This window comes from Geotrypetes seraphini, chromosome 17, assembly GCF_902459505.1.
Source record: "Geotrypetes seraphini chromosome 17, aGeoSer1.1, whole genome shotgun sequence".
Classification (NCBI taxonomy): domain Eukaryota; kingdom Metazoa; phylum Chordata; class Amphibia; order Gymnophiona; family Dermophiidae; genus Geotrypetes; species Geotrypetes seraphini.
The window spans coordinates 28,146,015-28,173,640 of record NC_047100.1 but is presented as its reverse complement, the minus strand read 5'-3'; the positions used below and the strand labels follow the sequence as shown (position 1 = coordinate 28,173,640).

Here is a 27,626-nt window from a genome sequence, read left to right as displayed (position 1 = left end):
GAGGCAGTGTATGCAAATCATGTTTATGCAAATTCAATGTGGATATCCTGAAAACCTGACTGGCAAGGGGCGGCTCCAGGACCGAGCTGGGAAACCCTGGTTTAGAATACGGCAATCTTACAATATATTAACAGCAGTATCTGACTTCTGCTCCTTTCTTTCTCATGTTAGCCTCAAGGAAATCAGTCTGGTTAATGAGGCAGGTCCTCCCCTCCGTGGCCACCACTGAGAGCCTCCTGGAAGAACTGAACCGCCTAGCGACAGCGATGTCAGCTCTGGTTTCATCCAGAAAAACTCCCTGAGAGATAAAACAGGAGACGTCAAAGGGTATCTGCTGTTAATAAGAAACCAGCTGCTTCTGGCTCATGTAACATCCCAGGAGGACCAGAAAGAGGGCAACTGACAGATGCACACAGACATCTGTTATCTCTTTTGTGCAGGAGCAGCAGTCTTTTTACTGTATATATACTGGAAAGGCCTATTTGCAAGAGCTTTTCATGGCAAAGTCAGAATGCTGACCTGGCCAGCCATAACTTATTGGCTTACATAAGAATAGCCATACTGGTTCAGACTAATAGTCCATCAAGCCCAGTATCCTGTTTTCACAATGGCAAATCCAAGTCACAAATAGTAGCAAGATCATGTGATGCACGGGGAGGGGGTCTCAGGCCCTGATTGGCCCAGACACCTTGTGTTCCTCCCTTGGGAGGGGCCTGAGGCGTCTGATTGGCGACTGGGTCGGTGGGTTTGCATGCAAATCATCTGCATGCAAACTTGATAGTGAATCAATCGCTGTTTGAAAATCGGCCAGAGAAACGGCCAACAGCGACTGAGTCGCTATCTTTAGTGAATGTAGCCCAAAGAAATTTAAACCAAAGATTAGTTTCTGCAAAGGTTCTCACCAGGGTCCTGTACTCCACATCATCTCGGAGCAGCCGATTATCATTCAAGGTATATTTGGCTTTTCCCGTTACCCCGTCAACTGGCCCTTTATCCACTTGGTGCTTGATTCCTCGAAACAGCATGTAGAGTGGTTCCCCTGCGGAGTCCTGAAAGGAATATACACAGATGTGTGGTGGCCACGGCATATAAATAACTAATAAATAAAGCAAGGAATCTCCACCCGACCAGATCAAAATAGTCATCTGCAGAGATCTACGGCAGAGGTGTGAGGAAGCTAAGCAGAGTCCCGAGCAGAGAGCATCTCAAGCAGGCCCTCATTGGCTCAGAAAATCTTGGGTACGAAAATTTTTAAAGCAATTTGTGTACGCAAAATCAATGCTCTGCCCGTGTCAAGTGACTGAAAATAGGTGCAAATGTGTGTGTGTGGAGGGGGGGGGAGGTAAGTGAGATCTATGTACTGATGACAACAGTTTGAAAATGGTCGTCAGAATGAATTCCTCATTCTTAAGAACATAAGAATTGCCGCTGCTGGGTCAGACCAGTGGTTCATCGTGCCCAGCAGTCCGCTCACGCGGTGGCCCTTAGGTCAAAGACCAGTGCCCTAACTGAGACTAGCCCTATATGTCTACATTCTGGTTCAGCAGGAACTTGTCTAACTTTGTCTTGAATCCTGGAGGGTGTTTTCCCCTATAACAGACTCCGGAAGAGCGTTCCAGTTTTCTACCACTCTCTGGGTGAAGAAGAAATTTCTTACGTTCGTATGGAATCTATCCCCTTTCAACTTTAGAGAGTGCCCTCTCGTTCTCTCTACCCTTTTTTTTCTGTATCCCCTGAACGGTAATCTCTGGGCTTCTAAAGAGCAAAGCTCAGGGTACTTTGTAATTTCTGATGCTCTCTGAACATCCTGCTTCTCTTCTTTCTACTCATCCAAAAAGAAGATGCAATCCTTTTAAGGGAAGCGCTCTTAACCTCCAGCAAATTCTCCCCTATGTATAATCTTTATCCAAACATATTCTTAATAATTTATTCAGATTTATGCAAACTCACAGTTTTTTAAGACCTCAGTGGCTACACTCGAATGTAACATATTTCACTTTAGCTCAAGTATATTATTACAAACCTTCTCATTGCTCAAAACCATCCTTTACATCCATTTGTTCCATTCTTTAAATATCATTTTTATCAATTGATAACTTATCTTTATAAACAAGCTGTTCAGAGGCTCCGAACAGCAGGCGGTTAAGAGCTGTTTAAAGTATATTATATGGCTAGTGTGAAGCATAATAACTTTTGAAACCCGACTGTGGTACAGCTTCACTTAACTCCGACTGAAGATCGAGCCTTTTATTTGAATCATTTCAGGGGAGACATTCCGGGGAAAATTTGGCTGAACTGCCTTTAAAATACTTCTCCACCCACCCTATTCGTAGCTACAACATTTTCAGAAATTTAAAACCCACCTCTGGAATGCCTCTCCTTATCCTGGATAAATGCTTAGCCACAGCAAAGGCCAGGTAAGTGCTCGTGGCTAGTCTGACTCCTTGGCACCATTACCCAGGTACAGCCCTGCATTGAATATCTAGATATAAAAAGCCACGATAGCCGACGTTTATAAAAATGCTGACTGCCACAAACTGAATACTGACCTATATATTTATAACCTGCACCATTCACTGTTTTTGGCAGGGAATAAAATAAAAACATACATAAAGTCCAATGTTTATCTTGGTAGATAAAACATATCCCTATTCTAGAGAACACAACACCTGAAAACAGTGCCGTCTTTGTGTGTGTGTGTGGGGGGGAGCACTCCTCTCTGTGCCCCCTCCCTCCGCATACCTCTTTAAATGTTCGCCAGCTCAAGCAGCATTTTCTACTTGGTGCTTGTGCCAGCACTGGCTTCCTTTTGACATCACTTCCTGGTGGCGAGATCAGGACGTGACATCAGAAGGGAGCCGATGCTGCTTGTGGCAGTCAACATTTCAAGAGGTCCACGGGGTGTCATGATCAAGCAGCAGGGAAGAATTGGGGGAGGCAGAAAAGCGTTCGAGTGCATGGTGCAGTAATGCCAAGGCATCACCCTCCCTCGCCACTGCCCAAAAATGCAGGGTCTTGGTAGACGCAGCCTTACCCTGACAAAGGCGTAGAGACAAATGGACATCCAGTTGGTAAGCAGCTTCTCCACCACAGTCTCTGTCCTGAAAAAGACCAGGAAAAAAAACTTTGTAAGTCTGCATTTTGGCCAAATTTTTTTAAAAAAATTTTAGTTTTTTTTTTTTTTTTTTACACCACCTGCAAGCCATTGACATTTTGCATATTCAGGTACAATTTGCATTTTTCTGTCTCTGGAGGGCTCACAATCTGAGTCTGTAGCTGAGACAGTAGACGTTTAAACGACTTGCTCAAGATCGCAGAAAGCTGCAGTGGAATTTCAAGTGGGCTTCCCTGGTTCTCTGTCCATTGCTCTAACCCAGTGTCTCGTAAACTTTCCGGCTGGTGGCACACTAAATCCAGTGCCCCGGCCGGAAGGAACCCGGAAGTGTGCAGAAGACATCGCGTCGATCTCTGTGCATGCACGGAGGCCCATCTGGCCATGACCCGCTTTGGTGGAGGGGTCCGGGAGGTGCAGGAAGAGGAGGAGAGTCATATGCGCCAGCTGACTTCCTACAGAACGTACCTCTTGCCACTCTGTAGCAAGTCAGCTGGCGTGGACAAATCTACTCCTCGCCAGTGTGCCGCGGCACACCTGAAATCTCAGGAGCCACACAGTTTCCGATTCACTGCTGTAACCATTAAGTTATTCTTTCTTTCCACACGACAAGTGTAACGATGGCTTAAAATGGGGCTAGTGATCGGATTAAGGTGCCACAAATCTCCTTTTGACTAAGGTAAGGATGCCATTTCTCAGGCTCCGGCTAGAGGACTTGGGTTGGAGACAGAAGGTTGGGGTTGAGTTGGGCTGTGTTGCTTTAGAAAGAGCAGACCCCGGAATCTCCCCTGAGACCTAACAAGCCTAGGATGGGATGCCTGATGCCTGAAATGAACCAAGATATTCCTTCTGAGAACGAAAATAGAGTCAGGGTCAGGCCTGCGGTGCTGAAAACATAAGAACTCATTGTGAGGGAATCCCCACTGTCTCAAACAGTATCACCTTTATTGGAAGCTTTAACAGAGGCCTTTTCTGAAGGTTCTACACAAAGGTCACTGTTCCAAGAGCATTAATGTTGAATAAGGGCACTGCTACTCTTGTTCTAGTTATTCCAGAAGCAGCCTCTGTAGCAGATGCACTCAGAGGACCTTCCTGCTCTCTAGGCAATGTTTCCACCTATAAGAACCTCTCGGGGGGATGAATTAAACCAATATAACTGTGCTGAAAACTTTTGACCCCCACTGTCCTGCAGTAACCACAATACAACCTGTGAAGAGTAATGTAAATATTCCTGATAGGAGAAGACTGGGAAGTAGAGAATGACACGGGGACAAATTTTTTCCCGTCCCTGCGGAAACTCATTTTTCTGTCCCAGTGAGTTCTTCTGTCCTTGCCCCATTCCTGCAAGCTCCATCCTCATCTGTACAAGCCTCAAACACTTTAAAATCGTAAGTGTTCGAAGCTTATGCGGTTAAGGCAGAGCTTACAGGAATGGGTCAGGAATAGGGACAGGGACAAAACTCACGGGGACAGGGAAATTGAGTTCCTGCAGGGACAAATTTGTCCCCATGTCATTCTCTACTGGGAAGTTCAGAATTTCCATACCAGCAATATCTGCATTTTACAATCCCTCAAAGAGCTTTACTGAACACAGCAAACATTCTCCCTGACCAGCTGACAGAGCAGAAAACCAGCTGGGCGGAAGGTCTCTCTTCCTTTCTTTTAATTGCATCGGAGTGGAAGCTGTCTCCTAAATGTTTTCAATATTGAGCTGAAACACTATGAACCATAGTCCCAGGAATCATTTATTAATTTACATTTCTTATATACTTCTATTTCAAGTGGTTTACATTCAAGTATTTCTCCCTATCTGTCCCTGTGGGCTCACAATCTCACCTGGGTTAGGTGACTTGCCCAGGGTCACAAGGAGCAGCTTGGGAATTGAACCCACAACCTCAGGGTGCTGAGGCAGAGGACCACTAGGCCACTCCTCCATTCCAATTAGACATTCAAGTGGGTTCTCACCTCCGTAGCATGAGTTTGGGGTTTTTAGCCACATACTGCTCCACCAGATCATTCAGGAGGGTTTTCAGGATGTCCGTAAAATATTCCAGCTTCCCGTGCAATGAAACTGTAAGCAGGGATGCCACATACGCCCGGTCCCTTGGCGAGAATGTTCGCTGACTCTCTAATGTGTGAATAAACTGAACAGCAACAGAAAGTAAAAATAAAAATAAAATCCAGTAACATGAATCATTATAAGAGAACAATAGCTACAGAGCAGGGATTCTCAACTCAGTCCTCTGGACACAGCAAGCCTGTCTGGTTTTCAGGATACCCTCAAGGAATATATGAGGGGCCGCTGAAAAAGTTCTCAGCCCAAGAAGATGGGAATGACGTGGAGTCATTAAATTTACAAGTTCGTCCACACTTTTCTTGACACTTTTCATTTCAATGAGGTTAATACATCTAGTAAATGGGCCCAAGTATAGGGAAACCATGGCATTGTGACATCACCGATGAGGTTGGATCTTAGACACTGGTGGAAGAGGCATTATGACATCACAATACGAGGGGCAGTTGAAAAGTTCTCAGCCCCACCAAGACCACTGTGACATCACCGATGAGGTTGACTTTTAGGCATTGGTGGAATGAGGCATTATGACATCACAATACCAGGGGCAGCTGAAAAGTTCTCAGCCCCACCAAGACCACTGTGACATCACCGATGAGGTTGGCTCTTAGGCAGTGGTGGAATGAGGCATTATGACATCACAATACAAGGGACTGCTGAAAAGTTCTGAGCCCAACCAATAAGAGAATGATGTGGAGCCGTGAAACTTACAAGTTATTCCACACTTTTCATGTCATATCATTGAAACAAAAAGTGTCAAGAAAAGTGTGGAATAACTTGTAAGTTTCATGGCTCCACATCATTCTCTTATTGGTTGGCCTGAGAACTTTTCAGCAGCCCCTCGCTTAAAAACTCCCTGCGCTAAAAACCACTATCACGGTTTAGTAAAAATGGGGGAGGGGGTATATGAGGGTATATGATCATTCTGTCAGAGAGTGCAAGGGCTCAGCCAGGTATCAGTGTGCCATGGCGTTATTCTGATGGACGGATCAGTGACGTCCTCTCTCCTTACCTTGGTGAGGAAAAGTTTGCTATTCAGCAGGTTTGAGAGCTGTACCAGGCCCTGCTCCACAGTCTGCCGCCTGCACTCTGGCACATCCAGATCCCTTTGCAATGGTGATTCCCGGTGTCCCGGGAAGAAGATCCGCTCTGCATATGTCTTGTAATCTAGGAAAGGGATTCGGGTGCCAACCAAATCGCTGGTGAGATCCATCATTTCTGTCATTAGGTCTGCGGAAGGCAGCATGGAGAGATTTTATACGGGGAAAAGTTAACTGCCACAGAATATATGTTCTCTCATTTCAATCAACCTGGGGGGGTCATCTCAACAGATTACAAACAGAGAAACAGAGCTTGGAATACTGAAGCTGTAAATTGTTTAGAAGATCCTGTGGGTGATTATGGCTGTCTTTGAGGAAGCCAATAGATTGATATAACTTTTTCGTTTGGGTATTTGGAGTTCGATGTTTCGAGTTTATTAAAATCTTATTATACTGCCAAATCAGACTTCAAGGCGGTGTACATACCATATTAAAAGTACATTTATTTAAAAATTACAGAGTACAACGAAGGTATATCATAGAAGGACTTAACAGTACAAGACTGACGGACAAACTGGTACAGATGGGAGACAGTAGAACTACATTATTTATAGAGAAAAGACAAGTGGAACGGACATTAGGAAGGGAGCCGATACCACGTGAATCAATCAGATTTAAAGAGAGAGCGTCCTTAGCTGGATGTGGCTTGAGGCTTTCATTATAATTTGCAGTTTATGAGTTTACTTTCCCGAATGGAAAATAGTGAAAAGTTTAGCATCTATTTTACTGGAAGAGGATCAGTAAACCTCACCAATGATGCAACAAGGAAATGGAAAAGGGAGGAATAACGAAGCCCGGCGAGCCCAACATATTAAATAATACTTTATTAAGATGATTCAATCTCAAATTTATAAATGGTTGCAGTTGAAGCAAGCCATTCAGAAGGGGTTCCCTGGCTGGCCAGTCCAGTACTTCCAGACAGATTTCCTAGGGCATCAGGCCGCCGAGTGGTATAAATTAATAGCTGGTTATATGAAACAAGTTTGAGAGATATTTGGAGCATTGAGATTCAGCAGCAGATTTCTGCGTCTCAATGGCCACAGATTTGGTCTTGGAGGATAAGGTGTACAGTGTCAGTATCTATGAGACAAACTTGTGTTTTTTGTTTTTTTTGTTACATAGAAGTTTTTGGACCCCTGTTCGTTTACGGAAATTAGATAGTTCAAAATCTAATAGATGCTGGCATTGTCATCTGGCTAAAGGAACACTGGATCATTTATTATTCTATTGTCCTTTGATACTTAACTTCTGGAGATCTATTTGGGGACATATTAATCTGATTCTAGAGGCTATGGTTCCGTTATCATATGAAGTGGTGCTATGTGGGATGTTGTTATTTCCTAAATCTCCAGTGGACAGGCATAAAAACAAGTTATTGGGCATAATGACTGGGGTAGCCATCCAAATGATTACGAAAAATTGAAAAACTTACGACCGACTGAATTTCACCTTCTGGTGGAATTCGTTATGCTTACGTTACCAATATGAAAAGACATTTTCTGATCAAAAAGGCAATAAGTGGTTCAATCTGACATTGATTCTACTTGAATAGTTCGTTATTCCCTTATTTCTGGTTATCAGTTGCACATCCAGGGGGGTTGTATATTGGGATTGGTTTTCTTGAATTATATATATGGATAAAATACTGTATGGTTTACTTATTACATTGAGATTGTGAAGGAGGGGTGAAAATGTTTTTCATGAATATTATTGAAAGAGGATAGCGTTGTTTTTCATGTAAATTGTATGAATATCTGTATGCACTGATTTTTTTTTCAGAGAAATGCATAATGTGAGTTTTAATATTATTCAGAACGAGCCTGTTAGCTGCCATCCACGTTTTAAATGACTTTCAGGAGGTGACAGAAGCTGAAGAGGTGTGCACTGATTTTAATTTAAAAATGAATAAAGATACCGTATTTGCCGGCGTATAAGACGACTTTTTAGTACCTTAAAATCCTCCCCAAAGTCGGGGGTCGTCTTATACGCCGGGTACTGTTTACATGCCCTTACTTGCGGGGCTGGATGTACTCAGTCGCGCGGCTCTTCTTCTCCCTACCTTCTCTGCTTGCAGCACAGAGCCGAACGGAAGTCTTCCCGACGTCAGCGCTGACGTCGGAGGGGAGGGAGGGCTTAAACAAAGCCCTCCCTCCGACGTCAGCGCTGACGTCGGGAAGACTTCCGTTCGGCTCTGCTGCAGGCATGGCAGGTAAGGAGAGAGAGAGTACCAAGAGAGAGGGGCGGCCGCCCCGCCCCGGTTGCAGCACAGCCGGCCAGGTCCCCTTACTTTTGTGGCACTTCCCCGACCGACCGATAACAGCCCGGGTCCGACAATCCTCCCTGCCCAGTAGCCGCGAATCTAAATTACCTTCTTACAGCAGCTGTAAGAAGGTAATTTAGATTCGCGGTTAAGGGCAGGGAAGTTTGTCGGACCCGGGCTGTTGTCGGTCGGTCGGGGAAGTGCCACAAAAGTAAGGGGACCTGGCTGGCTGTGCTGCACCCGGGGCGGTAGAGAAGGGGGGGGGAAGGACTCTGAAAGCACTTGAAGACAGAGGAGGGAGAAGAACGCTGAAAGCACATGGGGGAATACAAAGGGGTGGAGAAGGAAGAAGGGGTCGTCTTATACGGCGAGTATAACACAAAACTCTATTTTTTAACTAAAAGTTGGGGGGTCGTCTTATACGCCCAGTCGTCCTATACGCCGGCAAATACGGTATATATAAAAAAAAAAGATGATTCCACCAGGCTGTGTTTCGGCATCTACGCCTGCTTCAGGAGCCGATCTTGATGTGCAGAGCTTCCAAAGTCGAGGGAAACCGCGCCGATTGTGGTTATCTTAGCCAGCTAAGAGTTGAATACCAGCACTTATCCAGATAAGTGCCGACTCCAACCTTGGAACGCCTCCAAAACAGCCGGTTTTGGCTTGGGCACTAAACAGGGGTTTTCAGTGGCACTATCCACTTACCCCCTAATCCTGTAAAAAAGCGCCAAACATTGCGTGCGTAATTTAAGCTGCATACCCAAACTGCGCGTGCAGTTGAATAAGCTAATTAGCATCGACAATTAGCATCTTTAACATACAATTATCGGTGCTAATTAGAATCAATTACAGGTTACACACTTCATTTTAAATGCAAGTCAAAGAAAGGGGCGCATAAATGGGCGGGTTATGGGTAGATCGGGGGCGTGACCTTAAGTTACACCTGTGGCTAAATTTAATCACGGTTTTCTGTTATATCGTCTCCGATTGCATTTCTTGATTCTCCCTCTCCTCACAATTCAGGGAACGGTCACTCAGCGCCGACCCCTCGCCAATGCATTTCTTGCGCTTTTATTTATGACACGCGATATCCCGTCTCTCGGAATATATCCAACAAAACGGTTTACAATTTCCAGTTCAGTGGGTCAAAATATATCATCTATTCTAAACAAACAGAAAGCATATATGTTTTTCCTTAAAGCGAGCATGACCTATTGATCTGCCTGCCTAGAATGCTAACATGCATAATGTGTTTTCCTATTCCTCTTAACGTTTTGTAAGTTAATCTCTAAAGGGAGATGAATTGAAAGTGAATTCCATAAAGCTGCCGCTACATTAAAAAAGAAACATAGACTTGGGTGTGCTGGTGGATGCATCACTGAAGCCATCTGCACAGTGCGCAGCAGCCTCGAAAAAAGCCAACAGGATGCTGGGCATCATAAAGAGGGGCATCACAACCAGGACGCGGGAAGTCATCATGCCATTGTATCGAGCGATGGTGCGTCCGCATCTGGAATACTGCGTTCAGTATTGGTCGCCATACCTCAAGAAGGACATGGCGGTGCTTGAGAGAGTCCAAAGGAGAGCGACGAAACTGGTAAGAGGGCTGGAACACTGCCCATACGCCGAGAGGTTGGATAGGCTGGGGCTCTTCTCCCTGGAAAAAAGGAGGCTCAGGGGAGATATGATAGAGACCTTCAAGATCATGAGGGGCATAGAGAGGGTGGATAGGGACAGATTCTTCAGACTGAAGGGAACAACAGGTATGAGGGGGCACTCGGAGAAACTGAAGGGAGATAGGTTCAAAACAAATGCAAGGAAGTTTTTTTTCACCCAGAGGGTCGTGGACACTTGGAATGCGCTGCCGGAGGAAGTGGTCGGGCAGAGTACGGTACAGGGATTCAAACAGGGATTGGACGGATTCCTGAGGGACAAAGGGATCGTGGGATACTGAGAGAAGTATCCAGGAAATAAGTATAGAAACCCGACCAGGTCGTGCATGTGCAAAACCGGAGGGTTAGGACTTCGATGGGAAGATAGGACTTCAATGGGAAACCAGGGTGGCAGGGGGGCCCCTTCTGGTGATTCAGACAGGTGACCTGTTTGGGCCGCCGCGGGAGCGGACTGCTGGGCATGATGGACCTATGGTCTGACCCGGCGGAGGCACTGCTTATGTTCTTATGTTCTTATGCGGAATCTAGTCTAGCCTAATAAGAGGGAATATCCAAACAGTTTTGCTATTGAGATCTTAATGACTTGAAGGGGCATTAGGGAACAAATAAATTTGCTAAATATTGTGACCCTCCTATAAAAGAGAACTTCATTAATTAAACTAGTAGCTTGTATTTCCTCCAAAATTTACCACTATGTCTGGTGTCTTTGCATTGAGCTTTCTACCTCTGTAAATGTCTCTAAAACATCTCCTTCCTTATTGCAGTCATGAGGCGTGAATTTGTCCAGACATAAGAACAGCCTGACTGGGTCAGAACAATGGTCCATCAAGCCCAGTAGCCCGTTCTCACAGTGGTCAATCCAGGTCACTAGTACCTGGCTAAAACCCAAGGTGTAGCAATATTCCATGCTAGCAATACAGGGCAAGTAGTGGCTTCCCCCATGGCTCTCTCAATAACTGAGTGTGGACTTTTCCTCCAGAACTTGTCCAAACCTTTCTTAAAACCAGCTACATATAACTGTTTGTGTGTTAAGCGTGCATATGCTTGCATTTGGGGCACATTACCTGTAAATTCCTTTTTGCAGCGATCCCGTACACTGGTTTCTAGGTTCTCCAGTTGGATTTGAACTTTTTTGTAATCCCTCAGAGCCTGTTTGCTTTTACGTCTAAGGGAAGAAGCAGGTATGTTAGAATGGGATCCACACCCATGGAGTCAGGAGTAAAATTGCACATCTGTTGCGAGGGATGTCTGTTACTGAAACATGGGGCAGAAAGGTAATAACATAAGCTGAATTGCACCTAACATTTTCCAGGGCCAGTGGATAATATAAAATAGAATTTTATCCTCTTGTTCATAGACTCACACTTTCTTATGAAGGTTTTCTTACCAGTCAAAAAATATTCAACTGTCAGTCCACCGCTAATAGTTTTACATAAATTGGATTAGAGACCCACCTTGGGCCATGCATGTGTTCTGTAACCTGATTTTTGGGGGGGTTCTCTTGGATAGCCTTAGAAGCATGCTCAGGAAGTACTTTCCCGCACCTATAGATGAGAACTATAATGAGAACAATCAAGGCGACGAAGGATGCGCCAACTCCCAGTCCAATCTGCGCCGCCAGGGGGAAGGTCAGTTGGCTTTCTGTGTCGTACTGGACTCTCCCCAGCATGAATTTCAAATTTCCTATCTGCACCTGTGGGAGAAATTTGAAGGGTCAGCTCCAAAGTCCTGTGATTTCTATGTCTTTGTGACTCCCTTGGTTGTCCCTCTTTAGGGGAGCATTTGGGCCGTATGGAGTTGAATAGCTCGTGGTGTTCTTGGGGGTTAGCCTAGCAGCCTCTCTTCTGCCTATCTCCTTAAGTCTCTGATGGTTCGTATTGTAAACCACCTTGCTGCAAATTGCCCGTATGGCGATACAGCAAGTCTGTCAATGGACATAAAGATTGCCTCCATCAACGCTCATTCACTACACGCTTCTCCCTCCGTATCCGCGGATTCGCTTATTCGCGATTTTTTGGCTGCTGACTCCGCCCTCTAATATTTATCACTGAACCCAGCATTTCACATTGGAAATTGCTGCTCCCGGGGTTCATAGACAACCCCGCGAAAGACGGAGGCGCGTGCCGAAGAAAATTACAGTTTTTAGGGGCTCCGACGGGGGGGGGGTTTGTTGGGGAGCCCCCCCAGTTTACTTAATAGAGATCGCGCCGGCGTTGTGGGGGGTTGGGGGGTTGTAACCCTCCACATTTTACTGTAAACTTAACTTTTTCCCTAAAAACAGTGAAAAAGTGAAGTTTTCAGTAAAATGTGGGGGGTTATAACCCTCCAAAGCCCCCACAACGCGGTGCGATCTCTTTTAAGTAATGTGGGGGGGTCCCCCCACGCCCCCCCGTCAGAGCCCTAAAAACAGTAATTTTCTGCGGTGCGCACCTCCGCGCTGCGCTCAATTGTCTGCGCGCGCCTTTGTCCTGGCGCGCTTTTGATCTGACACCGCTCCCGGTGGTTCCTGAACAAAATCACTGCTCCTGGCGTTGTACGGAGCAAATCGCAGGTCGGGTTATTCACAGTTTACTATCTTTTTCAAGTGTATTTTATCGAAAAACCGTGAACAACATGCGAAAAGTTATTCACAGTTATTCGGTATTCACGGCTATGTTCTGCCCGCATCTCCCGCGAATACGGAGAGAGAAGTGTATGCTTAATGCTCCCCATATACAACTCGTACTCAGTAGGATTCCTTTGGGTACAGGAGTCTAGGTTTTCTCCTGTCTTTCAATCGCTTTTCATCCCTTCAGTCTTGCTTACATACAAGAAAGATTTCACCACCTACCTCAGTACCCAACATATTCACTGTTCTCTCGGTGACCCGTCAAAAGCGTGCAGGACTTTGGAGAGCCGACAATCCCGCGGCGACATGCCGCCGCTTCTGCCATTCCTGTTAGCGCTCTGAAGGAGATGTTGGGGGGGGAACTCCCCTCACTATACTTAGAAGTCCTCGCACCCCCAAAGGGGTAGGTGGGGGTGGGGTAACCCCCAATACACTGAAAACTCCTGAAGACCGAAAACTGGAAGGAAAATGGGTCTTTTCAGTTCCCTCCAACCCCCCCCCCATCGGGAGCACGAAGACTTCTAAGTGTAGTCCATACCCCCCCCAACCGAGTGCTAACAGGAACAGAGGAAGCAGCAGGATTGTCGGCACTCCAAAGTCCTGCGCGCTTTAGTTATGGAACCCTCCCATCCCCTGCCCCATTCAGTTCCCGCACCTACCATGAACTCTGGAAGTGAATCCATTCCCTCTCTGGTTGGGTGCCGTGGAGAAGGTTGCTCAGACGGAGGCTCACAGTACAAGTGGTTTCGTGTCAACGTCTTCACAATGCAGACACCCTCCCCGATCATTGCCACCATCTCATCTTTATAGACCGCCAGGTCCAGGTTCTCTCCCTGAAACACAGACTTTGAGCGTTAACTTTGTTTTCCAATAGGCAAACACACCGTCTGCCCTCTGCTGCTCATCCAAATGAGGATCATTTTCAAAGCCAATTAAGTGGCGGAATATCTATTTATCCGTGTAAACTAGGCAGCTGGAAATTGCCATCCTTCAATATGGCCAACATTTTGGGAGTTGTACGCATTCAGAGGAGGCATCTTTGGGGCTGTGTTTGATTCAGGGGAAGAAAAAATAAAGACCAAATATTGTATACATGACTCTATACATGTTATTTTGCATAGAAAGAGTATTTGTACAAAAGGCAGATGCAAAAGTCCTTTTGTCCCTGTGAATGCTTTCTTTGTTTTTTTGGAAAATTGGTGCAAAATTCACTTGTAAAAGTACTCACAGACCCTGTCCCCGTGTGGACAATTTGAAAATTGCCCCCTATAAGCAGAGTACGCTCATTTTTTGCTGGGTAATAATCAAGCTTGCAGTAAGACAACTTTAGCACCAAACTGAGCGAGTTTTAGCTGGATATCATAGTGCAGGCGCGATATATAACCTAAAGCTCTTGGGGTAAGATTCTCAAAACACAAGTGGTCGCTAAACCGGTTCCATCCGGTTGTAGCGTTCATATATTTTAGCAGCGGATTCTCAAGACGGCTTACCGTGGTCTTTTCCGAGCTTCCTAGCAGTCTCCGACTCTGTCATGCAAATGTGTTTCAACGAGGCCATTAATATTTAAACGAGCACTCTGGGCGAATCATTATTATTGCCAGGTGATTCCCTAACCTCGCTGTCTTACATTTGTGAGTAAAAATTTTCCGACAGGTCTGAGCTGTCGTAGCCTTACTTTCTGACCAGTGCCTGAGTGCAAATTGGTTCAGGCATTGACAGGAAAGTAAGGTTTGACATCTGAGACCTGCTGGAAAATTTTACTGTCACCAGCGATCGGCACATGCAAATTTAGCAACCCTCTGTGACTCTCATTTGAATGCGGACTTTTTAAACAATGACCTGCCTTTTTGAAATCGTTACAGTAGCGGCCACGACAGCGGCCCATCGGATTTTACCATGAACATCTGAGAATCTTCCACTTGGTTCCTAATACCGATTATTGCAAATACATAGGCACTTGAAGGGAATGCCATCTAGAGAAGATCATTGGTAGGAAATAGTTTTTTTATTTGTCTCGACACTAGCTTACCTCTACGGAGATGACACTGCCGGGTTTGTGTCGATATGGTTTGGCGGGATCCTCAGCGTTGAGCTGTTTTAAAACTGGGTTGACTTCATAAGAGAATGGTGTTGGGTTTAATGAGCTGAAGTCAAAATGCAGATTATCCAGAATAAACTCCACAGTGATCCGGGCACTTTGAGGTGACAGATTAATGGCTGGAGTCTTACACAGGATGAGGAATGAGGAGTTAACCAGGCACACCTCTTCAAACTAGGAAGACAGCAGGAACAAAATCAAGAGCAACGAGTCAACCTTAGGACTCAGACTAGGATAAACATTTTAAACTAAACCTTAGGCTTATATATTGCATCTCTCTATAACAGAGCTTGGCACTCTATATTCTTACAAGTTGTTAGGTAGGGACATGGAATTCACCAGACTCTTCCTATTTTGTATCCAACCTCCCCAGATTATCCGCCAGAGTGAATTTAGCTTCTCCTGTCAACTGAGAGCTGGATGGAAAATATAAGACTATCTCGTTAGCACTGCCTTGTATCAGAATGGGTCACCACCATAGTGGCAGCCATTTTCCTTTCTACCCAAACATGTCACCTCCATGCTACCTCCAAGTAGAGAATGACACAGGGACAAATTTTTCCCCGTCCCACCCCCGCGAGTTTTGTCGCTATCCCTGCCCCATTCCTGTAATTTCTGCCTGAACTGCACAAACCTCGAACACTTATGATTTAAAAGTGTTTGAAACTTGTGCAGATGAGGACGGAGCTTGCAGGAATCAGGCAGGGACAGGATAAAGAACTCGTGGGGATGGGCTGGGGATCAATTTGCCCCCGTGTCATTCTCTACTTCCAAGCTCACATTTAGGCATAACTAATGTAGACACCTGTCTCTGCTGCCAAATGCAGCCTTGCCACCATCACTATTTTGCCATCAGGGTCTGCCATGTTTATACCTGCTGTAAGCCATGTTCAATGAATCTCTTCGCTAAGATAATTAATAAATCTTAATCAAATGTCCTGTAAAGTAGCCAAAACCCCATCTCTGTAGCAGTGGCAGCAACTCCAGAAATCCAGCACAAAGCCTGCAAGCCTCCCCTGCCGAGAGAATGTACAATGATCCTACCCTCCACCCCCTGCACAATTTTCCCTGAGAACAGGAAGCCAGTGAAGGAGGAGGGGGCAGGGCCAAAACAGGGCCTTTGTCAGTGTGAGGTTTTGCAGGCCCTATCCTTAATATCCTGGCTGGAACTACTACTGCAGGGCTTGGATCGGGACAGCGACACTGAAGTGACACTGAGGTGAAGGGGGGAGGTGATGCACAAAAAAATCAGCACTTTGTTCGGGTTTTGAAAAGCCTCCCAGCAAAATCACGTCGCAGACGCAACGCGGCATGCGTGGATGCTATCTGGGGGGCAGAGCAGGGCGTGCCAGAGGTGGGGCCATGGATCCAAATGTCAAGCAATTCCACTATAAAGGATGCAATGGCGTAATAAAGGGGTGATGTACCATCCAGGATGTCGTTTTGGTGGGGACGCCGGCACCTTTCTGCTCTCCACACACTACACTCGCAACCTCCCTTCTCCGCCCCCCTCCCCCCGGTACTTCTTTAAAATCTTCGCCAGTTTGCGCAACTAATCCAGCCTGCCATTCATGCTGGCCTGGTTCCCTCTGAAATCACTTCCGGGTCGCAGTGCCAGGAAGTGACATCAGAGGAAAAGCCTAAGCAAACGCAAGTAGCAGTCTGGAGAAGCTGCTCATGTTGGATAACATATACAGAGATACAGATGTGGGAAGTGGCGCAAGGGCACAGAAGGAGCGGGGGGTGGGGTGGAGAGGGCATGGAGGGGTTAACACAGAAGGAGCGGGAGCGACTGAGAGGAGGGCATCACTGCCCCGGGCTACTCCTTCCCTCGTTACGCCAAAACTAAAACCTCGCAGAGAAACCCCACTGCAATGGGCTGGGTTGGGCAATCGAGGCTGGAGTCTATAGGATTCACGGAGGGATGGAAATTTACCTGCTGGACACTGCACAGGGCATTTTCAGGGCACTCTGTTTCTGGAATAATTCTGCGCTGCCTTCCTAAACCTCGGCGACGGCGTTCTAGTGGTGATACCACAACTCGAATCTTGGGTGCCTGGACCACATCTAGGTTCTGTCCATAAACCAGGATCACTCTTCCACCACTGAGAGGGGGAAAAAACATGTCAAATCAAAGTATTTGGCCTACCTTGCATGTCTATTCTTTGTGCATCAGAAAGAAACTCTATGTGTTTATTTATTCATCTAAACAATTATGAATCGCCCTTATAAACGTGAATGTGTCCAATGCGGTCCTTATAGCTGACCTATCTCTGGATTTAGGAATCTCAAGACCACTTATTAAATATCTCTTCAAAATTATTTTACTTCTTTAAAAGGTCTTAAAGGCCTAAATTTAGGAGTCTAAGCTAGGTTCCTAGTTTAAGCCAAATTTCGGAAAATTCACCTAAGACCTGCTATTCATTAGACTAGATTTAAGGAGGGAATTATCAACATGGGTTACTGTTATGATGGGTTATTTGCCCAACTCATGGTTTTTTTTTTAACACAACAAAATGCATGACTTATGGTAAAATAAACCGTCTTCACGGTAGCCAACATTGATAACATCGCCCTTTAGGCTGTTACGTAAGGCTCATACCTAGCGTTGAAAATCCTCACTTTGGCCGTGCCCTGTGACCCCTTAATCGACTCCTTCATAGGTCTCTACATTTATGAGCCAAGTGAAACTAGACCACTTGGTACTTTTCAAAAGGGTCCGTTCAGTTCGCGGGAGAGTGCTTAGTACGAACAGAAAAGAATACTCAGGAGAAACCTCAGCCCCAGACGTCTACTTAGTGAATCACAGTGGGAACAATAAGAAAGAAAGAAAAGCAGTTATTTAAGTAAACATAAGAACATAAGCATTGCCATACTGGGCAGACCAAAGGTCCATCAAAGTCAGTATCCTGTTTCCAATAGTGACTAACCCAGGTCACAGGTACTTGGCAGAAACCCAAAGAGTCGCGACATTCCAGAGCTGAGATTGTGATGTCATAATGCCTCATTCCACCAATGCCCAAGAGCCAAACTCATCAGTGATGTCACAATGGCTTGATTGTCCTATACTTGGCTCACATAAGAGTTGCCATACTGTGACACACCAAAGGTCCATCAAACTCGGTATCCTGTTTCCAACAGTGGCTAATCCAGGTCACAAGTACCCGGCAAGATCCCAAAAGACTAAAAAGAGCCCAAAAAGTAAAGGTTGGTGGTAGTAGATGTCAAGCAGAGGACCAGCTTTTGGCTTACTCTGCCTGTCCAGTCGTCCCTTCCTTATGGTGTCATCATAAACTCTACTCAGTCTTTGGTCAACTCTTCCCCTGCTCTTAGCATCACCCACCTACTTGAGTTGTCAATGCTTACTAGTGGTCAGCAATTGTCTGTTATTATCTCAGTAAAGTGGGAGACAGGAAATGAAAATGTGAGAAAGAGGGAAGGATCTAAAAATTCAAGTGGAGTAGAAGGGTTGTTAGGGCAACCAAGAAAACAGAGGGTGCAGATGGTAGACGAGGAAAGAAAAAGACATTTAACAAAAACCCAGAAGCTGACTATACCCAAGGAAGCTCTTAGCTGGGCCTGCAGAAGTGATATTGGGATCCGGTGTGTATCTGAAGAGAGAGCCTGCCAGTCTCCGTTCCTGTTCCCCGTACGTGACAGTTACTGGAAGCTCTACCGAAGTGTTACTGGGACTTGTCCGACACTCCAGCCGGTTCTGCTGCATCTCAGAGAAGCTGTGAGAAAAACCACAGGGGGAGGAGGGGGGGGGTCACAAGGAGAAAAGGAAGGAGAACATAATGGAGACACAAGAAATAGAGAGAGGAGACAATGCAAAATTAAGATGATAGATGAGGTAACAGTAAAATCAATAGTCTCATTTGTTTTTAAGATTTGCTAAGAACTTTCTTGAGATGTGTCTCTGATAATTCTGTCCTACAACTGTTAATCCTTTCCCCTAAAGGAATGGTTCCTGGCATCCTAACGCTTAGTCCACTGCCAGCTTTACTATTAAATGTTGCAAAAGCACTTTAGGGACTTAAGGTTTTCTACGAGGGGAATAATTGTAGGCAGCAATGTAGGACCCCCCCAGCACTCTGATTTTCTCCTCAGGACAGCGATATGTATTTACCCTGACACAAGAGTCTTACAGAAAACTTTTCTCCTTCTGTAATGTAAGCATTCTGAGGTGTGGGGATAAAGGGCTAGATGCACTAAAGATAGAGACTCAATCGCTGATGGCCAATTCTCTGGCCGATTCTCCAGCAGCGATTAATACCCCCTCCCCCCCCCATACCTTTTTAAAAATGGTGGATGCACGGGGAGGGGCCACAGGCTCTGATTGGTTCAGATGCCTAAGGGGCCTACCCTCTTCCCCTTACGTTACTGACTTGGTGCTGGCACAAGCAGCGTCTCCAACTCGCTGTCCGCATTGGCCTTAGCTCTCCTTCTGTCATCACTTCCTGGTCTCGTGACTAGGAAGTGATTTCAGAGGGAGAGCCAAGGCTGGCATAAGCAGCAGGTCGGAGATGCTGCTCGCACCGGCAAAGAGTCAACAAGATACAGGGGGGGTCAAGAGGAGGAGAGGCGCCAACACCTCCACAAAGATGGCGCCCGGAGTGGTCTGCCTACTACCACTATTTATTATTTCTATAGCACTGAAAGGCGTACGCAGCGCTGTACATTTTAACATACAATAGACAGTCCCTGTTCAGAAGAGCTTACAATCTAATTTAGACAGGACATTTCAGGGTTGGGGAGATTATAGTGGGTCTAGGTATCTGACAGCAGTGACACTTTACTACACCACTGCTTGGAACAGTATTTACAATATATGCCATAGTCCAGAGGTAGGCAATTCCGGTCCTCGAGAGCCGGAGCCAGGTCAGGTTTTCAGGATATGAGTTGGATTTGCATGCACTGCCTCCTTGAGATGCAAAACTATCTCATTCATATTTATTGTGAATATCCTGAAAACCTGACCTGGCTCCGGCTCTCGAGGACCAGAATTGCCTACCCCTGCCCTAGTCCACTGCCCCATTCTTTTCAAACAAGCTCCTTTGAACTGGCACACAAGAGGCGGCCTAAGAAAGGAGCCCGACGTCCTCTCTTGAAGTAACATGCCACTTTCTGTAGAAGAAATCCCGTCAATTAAAAGAAACGCTTACACGTGGCAGGGGAGGTCTCCCAGCAGGATTCGGATGTCGCTGTCACGGCCTGTCAGCAGTTTGGAGCCCGTCAGGGTCAGAGAGGTGCCACCAGCTTTCGGGCCCCGGGTTGGAAAAATGGAATGCAACGTCGGGTCCTGAGCAGAGACAACATGGAAGGCACGAAAACATCAAGAAAGGCCCACCAATGTGGATACAGGGAAATGGGGCAAGTGATGAGAGAGAGAGTGACAAAAACAGCTCAATCTCATTTCCCAGAACTGGAATAAGCTCTGGCCATCTTGGTAGGGGCATCAGCCCCCACCCCCTCTCCTGATCCCCCCCCCTGCACTTTCCTTTCCTCCGCACCTCACCAACTTGCTGCCCGCGTCGGTCTCGGCACTCTCTGATGACACTTGCGCATCCAGCGCCTAGGGAGTGACATCAGAGAGTGAGAGCTGACACCGATGCGGGCAGCAAGTTTGTGAGGTACGGTGGAAGGGAAGGCGCACGCATTCAGCAGGAGGAGGGGGGGGTTAGAAATGGGCGGGTGGGGCTCCACCACCCTGGACGTCACTCAGCCTCGCTATGCCGCCGGACCACTCTGACAGAAAAATGCAGTAATTTGGGGAATTTTTCTGGGACTTTCCCCTTTGAAAATTTGGCTGGCACTCAGGATAATGTATCAGTTTTGGATTTGGGGGGGGGGGGGTTTCCACCTGCCTTTTCCAATTCTGAGCTCGGGTCCACAATTTATTTCCCTGCCCAAAGTGAATTCACAGCCTATGCAGGGTATTGCAAACTGTGTGCCATGGCAGACTGCAGGTGTGCCATGAGACGCCGGCAAGGAGGCGCCAGCTGACTGCTTGCGGGATACAGCCGCGCTGGCGCATCTGCTCCTTCTCCTTGCCTTCCGCAGCAGCCCCGCGCCGGCGGTAACAGGAGCCTCAGGGGCCGCGGACGTCGATGCGATGATGTCATCACGCCAACAGCCACGCATTTACAGGTGCTCTCCCACCGCTGGCCTGCGATTATTGTGTTGCCTATGCCATGCATTTTCTTTTACTAACAAGAGTGCGAGTCAAAAATCAGGCGTAGAGATTGGATTAGAACAGCTGAAACATCTATGAAAATGTGGAGGAATGTGTGGATTTTGCGCCTGTAAATCAGCTTCTAGGCCAACCTATTCAAAGAGACACACCCTGTGTGCGCTTTATAAACCCCTCCCCCCCGCAGCCTTGCTCAAATGCTCCCACATAAAGTTACAGTTGCTCCAAAGCAGGTGCAATTAAGGGCCCCAGTATTCAGAAAAAGCCAAATTTGTGCCTTACTTTTCAATCAAACTTTGGAGTCTTTCAGCGGGAAATTCAGGGTCGATATTCAAAACGATTTAAATGGCCAGGCGAGGCTTAAGTTAACAGATTAGTACCACTGAATATCAACCGTGATATTCAGAGCCGGCAATTGTGTGGACAGTCTAGGGGTGGTCATGTATGCGATTAAGCAGTGCCATAGTGAGGGGAGGACTGTCCCGGGTGCTGTCCTGGTGGGGGCGCCGGCCCCTCTCCTCATCTCCGTCCCCTCCCACCCCTTCCCCTGCTGCACGCGTGTCTTCACTTCTCTCCTTGCCTGTGCCTCTAGCTCTTCGCTGGAGCGACCAGCAGCTCCAACCTGCTGCTTGCGCCGGCCTCGGTTCTCCCTCTGATGTCACTTCCTGGTCTCGGAGATGTCGCATGCGCCGGGGAAGTTAAAGAGGTATGGGGGAAGGAGCACACAGCAGGGGTGGGGGGGGGCAGGGAAGGAGTGGGAGGGTGCTTCCCACCCTCGCTACGTCGCTGTGGTTAAGTGCTGATAACCAGCACCTAATGTATTAGTTAACCAGACAAATCAGACTGCATAAAGCACAATCCTAACTTTATCCGGTGGCTAAGTGATGAACATTGCATTTAACTGGCTAACTGATAGCATTGCACCCAGATAGTCAACTGCAATGCCGTGACATGGCTCAGGTATACCTTTGTAAATCTAGGCATACTGCCAGCAGTGGCCACCGCCGGTCCTGCCACCTCTCATCTTAATTTAAGAGCTTCATTTGCCTAGGTATATGAGCCTAATTTGTCAGCTTATTCTGGAAAATCGGTGCTAAGCTCCTAGGCTTTTCCCCCTGTCCTACGTCTGCCCCTCTGGCCATCCACTTCTGGAGTTAGTTGCTTAGTGGCAGCTGCGTTACCTGATAGGAGAACACCTGAGCCGAAACACCATGTCCCCCACCAGGCACCTCCACAGCCACGTGTCCCGATTTCTCAGTCTGGCTTCTGCCGGTAACACAGACAATGCTGCAGAGAAGGGGAACAGAGAGGGGCAGCGTCATAGCCAGCTTTCCTCAACATTGGGTGTACAGACTGGCTGGAAAAGCTCCTGCAACCAGGTAGGCACATGGACAGCAATTTGCAAACCCACTTATCCAATTAAGTTGGTCAGTCTGAAACTCACCCTTCCTTTGTTAGGCTAAAAGCATGCACTGGCTTCTCCAATACACACGCAAAAGGAGGGAGGACATACTGAAGGTAGGCACAGAAAATGTAGGCCTAGAAAGCCCTGGTCTATATTTCTGGTGCCTACCTTTACCAGAAGCATTTTTCTCTAACCGGCGCCGTCATATGATTGACATATGATAAGCAGCCACTTTTAAGGCGGCCACCAACAATGGCACCAGTTAGAGAATCCAGGCCAAAATCTACAGGTGGACTTCTGGGTAATACAGTTTTCCGTTGACAATTAGCTACCAAGTCCTTAAGTACAAAGGACCCACAGGAATTACAGCTGTACAAGTTGTTATCCGAAATCCAATTGTCTGGATTGCTTCGGTGGGGGGGGGTCTCAGTTTATATTTGAGTTGCCCCCCTCCCCCGAAGTACTATTCCAAAGCAACTACCTTCAGCGCAACCTCCTCCCCCCGACAAGAAAAGGCAGCATTCCCCCTCCCGGATCCACAGGAAAGACCCCCAGACCTACCATGTTTTCCTGGTGGACTAGCGGCAGCGCTGGGGAAGGAGCGATCCTACTCGCTTCCCCACTCATGTTCCTGTGAGCGACGAAAATAGCTGCCGAGACTTCCAGGGCCAGTCTCGCGAGGCTGTGAGTAGGGGGTTGGTGGTGCCTGTTCAGGGAGGGAGGGGGAATGCTGCCTTTCCTTGTCAGGGGGAGGGGAGAGTGAGCTGAAGGTATTTTTTAAAATTTAAAAGAAAAGACTAGAAATTTAACATCCAATTATCCGGATTTCTGATTATCTGGATAACCCTCTGTCGAGGATAGTCTGGATAATCGGCATTCCACTGTGTATAAGTACAAAAGATCGGACAAAAAGCAGGTGGCCTTCACGTGGACGACAGGATACCTGCTGGATATTTCGTACTCCAAGACATCGACGGTGCAGGGGACTCCCGCCACCGTGACCGAGTTGGCAATGTCCTCTGGCTTCTGACCAAGGTTTGAGCCAGTGATGGTGACTCGGCTGCCTCCTTCTACTGGTCCAGATAACGGATCAATCTGGAACGAAGAAACCCAAAGCGTTAAACAGAGCCTCTCACTATCATGACACGCCGCTCTCTGCAGAGCGTCCTTAACCCTTTATCTGGCATTGCTGCTCCCAAGCGACACGTGTCTTCTATGGCTCTTGTGGGAGTTCTGCATCTCCAAAAGCCCGTTTACTCGGCACCGTTGCTCTCATTCAGCATCAAGTTACATAAAGCAGCCGTTTAACCGTCTGCTAATTAAAGGGTTAACAGAATACTATCATAGCGCAGATCACAAAGGTGCCTAACTTTGGAAATCTGGTCCTATTTCAAATATGTATTTATAGAGAAGCGTGCAAGTGAAAAGTCTATATATATATGTATATATATGTCTCTATGTTAAGAGGATAGGGATGGGATTTGAAATACAGTACTCCCCCCAAATTCACGGTGGTTCCGTTCCCGGAGGCAGATGAGGGCAGCTGGAGCGCCAGCGGGTGAAGAAAAATCACTCACGGTCTTCTCCAACCGCCTCTTCCTGTAATGAAGTCGGGCTACACCAATCAGGAGCTTCTTTGACACGCAGCTCCTGATTGGTGTAGCCCAACTTTACTACAGGAAGAGGTGGTCAGAGCAGACAGCGAATGAGTGAGTCCTCAATTTGCAAATTCGTGGGGGGAACACTGTATTGCCTTTCTGTAGTTACAATCAAAGCAGTTTACGCATTATTTACAGGAACCTGGGACAATGAAGGCTTTACTGACTTGCCCAGAGTTCCAAGGAGCTGCAATGGGAAATGAACCGTTCCCCTGGTTCTCAGAGTAATAGTAAGGAGGGGGGGAGGGGTGGTCTATCCTGGGTGCAGTCTTCCTAAGGACGTGGCGGCATCTCTGCTCTCCAACCCCCCCACCCGCTCACTCCCCTCCTTGCCGCAAGCGCACCCCTTCCTTCCCCCCAGACCTTTCCCCGGTGTAAGGTTGCTACCTGTGTCGGCATCGACGCTCTCTCTGATGTCACTTCCCAGACCCGCGCCAAAAAAGCGACGTCAAAGGGCGAGCCGACGCCGATGTGGGCAGCACGTTACGCATGCCGGAGAAGCTAAAAAGGCATGGAGAATGGGAAGGGGGCGTGCGTGCGTGCGGCAGGGGGTGGTGCTCACCATTACTACGCCACCACACTAACCATTAGGGCTACTCCTTTACTATGGGCCATATTCTGTACATGAGGCACCGAAAAGAGCGGTGCTCAGTTCGAGTCCTTACAATGCCTCCAAAGTTAGGCACGGTTTACAAAATCGCGTGCAACGCCCATCCACGTGACTAAACACTTAGGTGAACTCCTTTAGACCAATGAAAACCAGGCCTAAAAACCTGCGCCTAAGTTGCGCACGGATTGGGCGTATTCTATAACAATGCGCCTAACGTTTAGGAACACCCAAGATCCGCCCATGCTCCGCCCATGGCCACACCCCCCCTTTTGAGATCCACATGAATTTACACGCACCACTTTATAGACTACGCTTAGAAAGTTGCGCTTGTAAATTCTAATTACTTCCAATTGTCAATTATCAGCATTGTTGGCGTTAAATAATTAAGCTGCGTGCGCAAATCGGCAAAACGCGCAGATTTCCGTGCGCATCTTTGGTCGCGCTGCACAGAATCTGGTTCAATGTGTGCATTTTACACACGTATCCGGAACATTGTTCTTGGCACCCTCCTTATAGAATCCTATATAAGCGCCTACGGTATATCGCTTTATAAAACGGAGTCTACGTAAGCACCTAGCCTGGGTGCCCGGTAATAAAAAGACTCTCTCCCTGGCCTGGGAAGCACTCGCTACTTACGGAGTGGATGAGCGGTGCAGGGCACGTGTCCTCAATCGCGTCAGCACACGACTCCTGGAATACGCAGCTGGGCTGCTCCCCACCACACCACACACAGTCGTACTTGGGATCCGCCGTCTGGCACCGGCTGCAATCCAAGTGCCCTACCGAGCAGTTATAAAGGGTCACTGTAAAGAATCATCCAGTGTCAGCATCAACGGAAGACGGCAGTGGGAAGTTTTGAGGGGCAGTGAACTAGTTAAAAACAAAAAGGGACTGCACAGAAGAATGTACGAGTAACAGGGATTTTATTCACAATCCAAGGGATGGCACTCGTTTGCATGGGGGCCGGACCCAACACGGTTCATGTTTCGGAGAAACACGCCTTCCTCAAGGGTCCAAGCTGTCCTATGCTTCACTGGATGAGAGCCATGTGGATTACAACATTGTTGAATAAAATCCTTAAACGCTCCTTGTACGTTCTTTCTTTTTCGCCTTGACTTGCTCACTGCAGACCCGTTGGATTTTTCTCTCTTTTCACAGTGAACTAATTATACATTACTCCTGGAGGATCCTAGTACCAGCAGAAAAGAGCGACTGTAGAGATTCCCTTCTTCAGATTATGACCTCTTGGCTGTTAAAGCCGACTGGCATCTAATAATGGACCATAACATTGGATTTCCATACCGCATAACCTTAAAAGTTTGATGTGGTTTACAAAGTTGCTTATTTTATATCTTGTTTGCACAAGTACATTGAAGGCACAGGCATTATTATTCTATCAGTTATTTTATTCATATTTCATATCACAGTTTTATTTAAGGCCTGCACTAAAATTTGATTGATTTCTCAGGTTATTTGTATAAAATTCTCATCATTACTTTCCAGGTACCGTAGTATAGATTGTGATCCCTGTCTGGGACTGAGTGGGAGATCTTGTGTGCCATGCTGCCTCATGGTTTAACCAATTTTAATGGCATATTTTCTCCTTGTATTCTTTTGTACACCGCCACGAACCGAAAGGCATATGTGTGGTATATAAATAAAGAATTAAGTTATGTTATTATGTCTGCTTGAGGCAGAATGTGTAGAGTATAGATTAGCTTAATTTATAATCAATGTATATACTTTGCCACTCTGCCCGTGTCCTGCCCAGACTGTGCCTCCAGCAAAGCCTCCAGAAACAGTATAAGCATTCATGCCAAAGCGCGTACTTTAGGCCTCACTTAATTTTGGTTTAAAAAACAAACAAACAACATTTTATGTAAGTCAGTGACATAGCCATGGGTGAGCCTGGGTGGAGCAGGACTGAGGCCCACTCCAAATTCTGGCGCCTTTGTGATGGCTGGTGGCAATTCCAAGCCCTGCCACTGGACGAGGTCCTCCGGCAGCCAGAACAGCTCATTCTTTTACTTGCTGCTGACACCAGCATTGCCCATGCCTTGCTGCCACACGCTCTGCCTCCTGTGCGGGAAACTGAGTATGTGCGAGAAGGGAGGCACCTTTTAAGAATTGCCACAAAAAGCTTTGGGGAGCATGTGTGATGGCCACGGGTTTTTGTTGTGTTTTTTTAAATCTTTATATCAACTGGGAACAAAATACAACTGTCAGAATAAAACAGTACAGTATGACCGTACCCTTGCTGTTCCTGTTCAGATATTGCACTGTTTTATTCTGAAAGACCAAAACCAAAAAGGACTGTGGAAGACGATGTTCTTGATGATAATTTATCGGTTTATTTCCACAATAACAGATTAGCAAATGATAATCCACATGTGCTTGGACGAAACAGGACCCAACGCGGTCTGTGTTTCGGCAGACACACCTTCTTCAGGGGTCCAGTTAGGTGTTAAAATGTCAGAAGACAAATGTGGATTCAAATGTAGATGAATAGCTGGTTCTCCAAGAAAAAAGACTAGAGGGTGAACTCAGCTGTTTTCGCGAATAATAGTGACGTGGTAATCCACCACGGTTTTAATCTTTCAGCTGATGTAGTAAGCTGTTTCATACACACCGTAGAGATCCTGGCTGCTGTCCACTTGCATGTCTCGCTGTCTCTGTACAAATATGACGGCATTGAACTCCGGCTGTGGTGCCGAGTAACTGTACTGCAAACAAGAAAGGAGTGTAAGGAGACAAACGTGAGATGCAGCCACCCAGACCCACCACCACACTATTGAGGTACAGAATGAGGGGACTGGAAGCAGAAATGCAACGTTC

General features: G+C 46.8%; 1 protein-coding gene across 4 annotated transcripts in view; it reads right to left on the bottom strand.

The window, feature by feature from the left end:
* The window catches only part of PLXNB1 (plexin B1), a 161,841-nt gene that overhangs the window by 15,236 nt on the left and 118,979 nt on the right, over positions 1–27,626 (bottom strand). For all 4 annotated transcript variants that reach the window (XM_033926203.1, XM_033926201.1, XM_033926205.1 and 1 more), the window contains 15 exons: positions 27,421–27,514; positions 25,428–25,594; positions 23,467–23,618; positions 22,300–22,405; positions 20,091–20,227; positions 18,483–18,659; positions 16,862–17,030; positions 14,857–15,099; positions 13,487–13,660; positions 11,764–11,912; positions 11,284–11,384; positions 6,199–6,416; positions 5,078–5,256; positions 3,035–3,101; positions 903–1,049 (listed from right to left, as the gene is read on the bottom strand). In XM_033926203.1, the coding sequence (XP_033782094.1) occupies positions 903–1,049; positions 3,035–3,101; positions 5,078–5,256; positions 6,199–6,416; positions 11,284–11,384; positions 11,764–11,912; positions 13,487–13,660; positions 14,857–15,099; positions 16,862–17,030; positions 18,483–18,659; positions 20,091–20,227; positions 22,300–22,405; positions 23,467–23,618; positions 25,428–25,594; positions 27,421–27,514 (2,280 nt within the window). The remainder of the gene's footprint in view (positions 1–902; positions 1,050–3,034; positions 3,102–5,077; positions 5,257–6,198; positions 6,417–11,283; positions 11,385–11,763; positions 11,913–13,486; positions 13,661–14,856; positions 15,100–16,861; positions 17,031–18,482; positions 18,660–20,090; positions 20,228–22,299; positions 22,406–23,466; positions 23,619–25,427; positions 25,595–27,420; positions 27,515–27,626) is intronic.